General features: G+C 37.7%; 1 protein-coding gene across 1 annotated transcript; it reads left to right on the top strand.

The window, feature by feature from the left end:
- Window positions 1-2,289: 2,289 nt before the first annotated feature.
- On the top strand, window positions 2,290-4,771 carry LOC113322201 (60S acidic ribosomal protein P0). Its single transcript, XM_026570245.1, has 5 exons — window positions 2,290-2,757; window positions 2,859-2,927; window positions 3,786-3,884; window positions 3,961-4,353; window positions 4,438-4,771. Exons 1-5 carry the CDS (start codon window positions 2,500-2,502, stop codon window positions 4,582-4,584), a joined length of 966 nt encoding a protein of 321 aa, XP_026426030.1. The 5' UTR covers window positions 2,290-2,499; the 3' UTR covers window positions 4,585-4,771.
- The last annotated feature ends 1,942 nt before the right edge of the window (window positions 4,772-6,713 follow it).

Below are 6,713 nucleotides of genomic sequence, written 5' to 3'. Positions count from 1 at the left end.
CCCAACTCATGTCATAATAATCAGCTGCCACACTTACATCCCTTGCCTTAAGGCCTGTAATCTTACTCGCCTCATCAGGAGTGATTTTCATCTCTCCAAAAGGTAAGTGAAATGTGTAAGTCTCTGGACAAAATATCTCGACAAAAGCGGACGCTGTCACACTATCGTATTCCTGATGTCCATTTTCAACGTCTGGCCATAAAGCACAGGATTGTACGTAAGAAACCACCTCATGAACCTCTTCAGAAAGTTTCCATTCCGCTGCCCTCTGGTTTATTAATACTCGGACTGAACGGTTGTGCTCAGGAGTCTCATAAATTATTTTTGCCCAAGATTCGGCGTACCCAATCAACACATTTCTACCATCTTCCGGAAGACCATGAGGCAAACCATATGATCTAGGTGAAATTACGTCATCTTCATCGGGGAATGTGTAAACTTGTTACCCGTTGTTCTGCAACCTTCTTCCCTTTCTCGGGTTTTCGTTGGGGTTGTGTTTCTTGATTATCATCAACTTCTTCATCATCATCTATTCCTTCTTCTTGTCTTCCAACTCTTCCTTGTTCATCTGCTTCTTCTAAAATGTCAGTTCCTCTATCTCCCGCTCCCAATTTTTTCTTACCTCCTCCTCGAGGATCGAGAGTTTCAGAAGTAGAAGGAGTTACCTCCATCTTTTTCCTCATATTAGATGCAACGTTCCTGACACACGTATAAAACTTATAAGCCTAATACTTCGAACAACAAAAGAAAACAAACTATATATGAAATATAAATTTGAAACACCAAAAACTTGTCAACAAATAACAAGGTTCGGCTAACCCGAAGTAACACAAATGAGCCGAACTATGTCTTTAGATTTTGATTATTATACACAAGGAGTGGTTCGGCTTATAGATACAGCAAACTTGCAAGCCGATCCTCTATATTCGTCTCATAACTCATACTATCGAATAAGCCGAATCTAAACTTATGAAATGAAACACATATTCGACACATAATGAAATCATGTAATAGGCCGAACCTACACTTGCACAACTTATGAAAAATTCTACCAATACATATTCAGCGCAAAACTAGTAGAATCGAATAAGCCGAATCTAAACTTATGAAATGAAACGCATATTCGACACATAATGAAATCATGGGATAAGCCAAATCTACACTTGCACAATTTACGAAAAATTCCAACAATACGTATTCGGCTCAAATCTAGTAGTATCGAACAAGCCGAATCTACACTTATGGATTAAAACATATATTCAGCGCATAACGAAATCACGGAATAAGCCGAACCTACATTTATGGAAACCAGGAGATGGTTCCGCTCAAAACTAAAAGTGTCGAATAAGCCGAATCTACATACATGGGTGGTATTTAACAAAGTTCGGCTCAAAACTAAATTAAACTGTTAAGCCGAACTGTTCATCTACACTTTCAGAGATCAATTTCAAAAGCAGTTCGGCGCAAATCTAGACTTAATTTTGAGCCGAACCATGAACTGTAACCGCCGAAAAAAACTATTTTTTGACGTATTAACCTATTATAACAAACAAAAATAACAAATAGTGATATGGGTTTGTAGAAATTACTTTCTTATTCTCATTTCTTGAGTTAATTCTTCAATTGGATGATTTTCCCGTTCGACTTCTCTTTGGTTTTCAATTTCTACATCTTCATCTTCAATTGGTTCTTCAATTGATTGGAAGGTTTTAGAACGCAATGCTTTAGTCTTTACACGACGACCCATATTGTTATATAGTGGAGTTTAATCGACGCTTAAATTTTAAGGAATCGACGATTAAAAAATTTCGTGCGGTGATTTTTTTTTTGATGGAGGTTTGGCTGAGAAGGAGAAGAAGAAGAGAAGATGAAACTGATTTAGGATTTAGAATTTAGGTTTATATGTTAAGGGAAAGGGCAGATTAGTAATTATGAAGGTTTAAGGGTAAATAGGTAATTGAACAGCCTTCAAGGGATACCCCTTATAAGATACCCTAAATAGAAAAACTAATTGGTATGCCTAGAAAGTTCTAGGCATGCCTAAAAACAGCCTTCAAAATCAAGGTCCGAAAATCCTCTTGAAAAACATCTTGAATGGACATCCCTGCTATGGACTTTAGTGAGTATCAGTAATACTGGCCCATATAAAACCAAACACCACATGCATGAAGTGAGAAATCCACAACAAGGCCCATTATTACACAAAACCAACCAATATCGACCGTTAGATTTAGGTCATCGCATTTCTTTCCTCATTCCCAACTTCGCAGTCATATAAATACCCTCAATTCCTCGTCTGAAACACATAAAGATAGAGTTAGGGTTTTTAGGTTTTCCTTTCGTCTCCAACCAGTAGAGAGAGAATACTTATACAGGGGCTAAGGAGACAGCATCATCTTGCTGTCCACCTCGACGAAGTTTCATAGCTGAGTCTTGGACCTCCTAACTCGATATACTTAGTTTTAATTTTAGGGTTTTTTCACTCAAGTTTTGTAAGAAATGGCACCAAAACCATCAAAGGCTGATAAGAAGATTGTTTACGACAAGAAACTTTGCCAACTTCTTGATGATTACACTCAGATTTTGGTAACTGCTGCTGATAATGTTGGATCCAAACAGCTACAGGGTATTCGTAAAGGTCTGCGTGGTGATTCTGTTGTGTTGATGGGAAAGAACACTATGATGAAACGTTCTGTTAGACTTCATGCTGAAAAGACTGGAAATCAGGCTTTCCTTAACCTAATTCCTCTCCTTGTTGTGAGTATATTTTTGACTCATTTAGTATGTTTGCTTAAGAGTGGTTAGTTTTTGATTTTTGAGATTTAGTTTTGATTTGTTGATTGATTTTGGATATGTAGGGAAATGTTGGATTGATCTTCACTAAGGGAGATTTGAAGGAAGTCAGCGAGGAAGTGGCTAAATACAAGGTTTGTTTACTGCATAAACTAGATACTCTAAAATTATATTTAGTATTTTGAATCTAGTTCTAGTGTTTAAATCAGAGATACCCCTGTAATGATTACTCAGGTTGTTGTCAAGATGCACTCTGTTCATGGATCTATGAAAGACACTATACTCATAAAATTTTGGTTATTTGACACAAAGATGAAAATAATTGTTAATTCTTGATGGTAAATGTTATGTCTTTTGACTTGTCAACTGTAAGAGTGACTGTGTTTTCTTTTTTTCAGCCCCATTAAAACCATAAAAATTATTTGAATAATGTTAAAAATACAGTTTAAGACTACACTTGTATATGAATGTAGTATTTTAACCCATAATTATGGTATTCTTGAACACATATATGTTCTTTTATGCCGACATTTGTAAGAACAACTTGTGTCCTCTCTGATTTTGTTAGGAATCCTGTTTTTGATGATTGTATTGTACTGTCATATATGTTATGAACTTATAATAGTTAGTATCTTTGAAGTATATCAACTGTATGATGGTGATCTTGATGGAATGGACGTATCAACCTTTCTTGTGTTGTGGTGATAAAAGTAGCTCACCTTGAATCCTAATCTTATCTTAACTCTTGAATTCCCTGTATTTTGTTTATTAACTTTTTCTAGTTTGAACTTCAGTTTGTAAAGAATTGTGTTCTTATCTTAACTCTTGAATTCCCTGTATTTTGTTTTATGAACTTCTTCTCGTTTGAACTTCTTCCCTGTATCGTGTTCACACAGCACGACTATAAGATCATTGCACTCCAACATAACTATTTTAATCGTACTTTAAACCCCTTAACTAAAGAATACTAAAGAATTGTATTTTGTGAACAGGTTGGAGCTCCTGCTCGTGTTGGGCTTGTTGCCCCAATTGATGTTGTAGTTCCACCTGGCAACACAGGGCTGGATCCATCCCAGACATCTTTCTTTCAGGTTTGCCATATAGTTTGTTAAAGTTTTTTTTAACAGACTTTCGAAGTTGCATATACTGACAACCTTTGCTTAACAGGTTCTTAACATCCCAACCAAGATTAACAAGGGTACAGTCGAAATCATCACCCCTGTTGAACTTATTAAGAAGGGAGAAAAGGTCGGATCTTCTGAGGCTGCTTTGCTTGCTAAGTTGGGTATCAGACCATTTTCATATGGTCTTGTTGTCCTTACTGTCTACGACAATGGGTCAGTTTTCAGTCCTGAGGTGCTTGATCTTACTGATGAAGACCTGATGGGGAAGTTCGCTGCTGGTGTTTCCATGGTTACTTCCTTGTCTCTGGCTATTGCATACCCTACTCTTGCTGCTGCTCCTCACATTTTCATCAATGCATACAAGAACCTTTTGGCTGTTGCTCTTGCCACAGAGTACTCATTCCCTCAGGCTGAGCAAGTGAAGGAATACTTGAAGGTTTGTGTTTTTGGTTTATAGTGATTTTTTTACTGATTATTATGTAGGTTTGTGTTTTGTGAACGGTTTTCTTTTGAATCTCAGGATCCAAGCAAGTTTGCTGCTGCCGCTCCAGCTGCTGCTTCTGGTTCTGCTGCAGCTCCTGCCGCTGCTGCTGCCAAAGAGGAAGAGAAGAAGGATGAACCTGCTGAAGAGTCCGATGATGACATGGGTTTCAGCTTGTTCGATTAGGTCTTTCCATATGTTTGGTGAACAATCTCTTGTCTGCTGTTTTCTTGTTCGACTGTTTACTGTTCAAAAGATTCTTAGTTGTTTTGTTTTCTGGATCATGTATTTTGTTTTGTTGAATTTAAATACTGTGAGATTGGTAGATTAAATTTAATGCCTGTTCGTCAAGCTGCAAATACATCCCCTTGGTCAATTTGGGTCTGTCATTTCGGACATTTGTTAGGGCTTTGCCACCTTCTTACTGTTCCTCTACGGAAATGATTAAGTTTCTGTTGGTTTTCATATATTACCCGAGCCCTGTGGGGATCAAAAATCTAAGACACAAACTTGTAGAACTCATAGGCCAGTTTTCTGTGATAAGAGGATACATATCCTCCGGGAACTGCTGACCCATCTATTTTTCCAAATGAGCTGCTTCTCATCTTCTCGGAACCCTGGTGTTGGTAGATAGGATGATCGCCCTGGATATATAGGTCGATCGCTATCTCCAGATTCTCAACCTCAAATAGTAGTTCGTTTGGGGTTGTTCGCATCGATCAAACTTAGTCCTAACTTCTTCCAATGAACAATAATAGTGAACAACAATAGCGATTAGCCATGAAAATTCTTGTGTAGAGCAAACAGCCAAACACCATGACGTGGGGAGTGTGGAAATTTTTACCTCACACGGGACCAAAAGAGGGGAGGACTACGACATTCTTACATTTTCCCGGATGCTTGGTATCTGGCTCAACTCTATTGTGCAGTTAGTACCTGGCAAACTCTAAAAGTATGAATACGCTTTCTTTTAAATCGTGGGATTAGCTATTGGCCGGACACCAAATCCCTTACTAGGCCGGATACCAAGTCTCATCCAGACTCCAGAGAACCCTATTCTACGTGGGTGTCAGTTATATATAAATCACTGTTTTGTGGGTTTTCCCTCCGGCACTGCTTGCCCTATCCATCTTTTGTAACCTGCAAGGGAGTGAGTGGGAAACCGACTACCATTGTTCTTCATTGACCAAAGGGTTTCGGTAGATAAATCTTATCATTGATTTGGAAATGCCGGACCAAATGATATCTTCAACGTTCACAGCCTAAATCAATTTACCACTTCAAAATTGCTTCCACGGCCTGAAATTTTCTGAGCAGGTGTATATGTAGATTGGTTTTGTATACGAACAACTGACTTTTCAAGATATTGTGGGCACTATTTACTCTTTTCTCTTTTCGGAAAGAATTATGAGAAGTACAATCGCAACCGTTCTTAATGGAGATGTTGGTTTTTGCCTTTGTTCTCAAAACAAGCCGATGCAATTACATCACATTAGTCTGTTATGACTTATGAGTTAGTATATTGTATCGAATGTTAGGCTTAGGCAGCCCACTTTCAGATGATATTGCGAGCAACCCCATCCTTACAAAAGAAATTGAGGTTGAACCGGTTAATCAACCCATGGGTCTTGGCCTGCTAAATATAAATAGAATAAATATAAATGTAGCTGGCAGATGCAATAGTTTGGCCAGTGAAGAGTTATGACCTACACACTCTTCCCTGTGTTCGTACGTGGTGCAATACTGCTCTTATTGTATATGAATGAATTCTTAGTATTTCATATGGGAATAAAATGTGTTTATTCTTTTTGAACTTCTCACAAGAGTTTGGTAATGGTCGTTAACATCAATCATAATTACATAACTTCTATCCAGATTTATAGTTTCCTATAAGGACAATAATAGTAGAGCTTTATAGTAATATCAACCTTATCGCCATCATATTATTGTATATATGCGTGGAAAATACGAACACATATTCGATGGTTCTTAATGATCATCACAATATATGCTAATGTTGAACCACACGCAGCCCTCAGTTTCCTGGTCACTCCCTGTTGAGCCCACACACTATGAAAAAAAATCTAACATACTACTAATATATCCACACCTCTTATTTAAATATTACTGAGGCGTCATTATTATGCAGCGATAAAATTATTAGACGATGATATCAGTGGTCTTTGTTCCAAACGCAGAACCAATTAAGCAACTTGAGAGATTGGTCCACTACCATTATCCTTGTTAGGAATCACATAGCAGCTCTATTTACCAGTGCATGCATGCAAGCTTTCGGAAGTCAAAAACAAGAGCAT

The sequence above is a fragment of the Papaver somniferum genome, chromosome 11 (assembly GCF_003573695.1).
Source record: "Papaver somniferum cultivar HN1 chromosome 11, ASM357369v1, whole genome shotgun sequence".
Lineage (NCBI taxonomy): Eukaryota > Viridiplantae > Streptophyta > Magnoliopsida > Ranunculales > Papaveraceae > Papaver > Papaver somniferum.
This window is presented reverse-complemented; position numbering and strand designations above follow the sequence as displayed.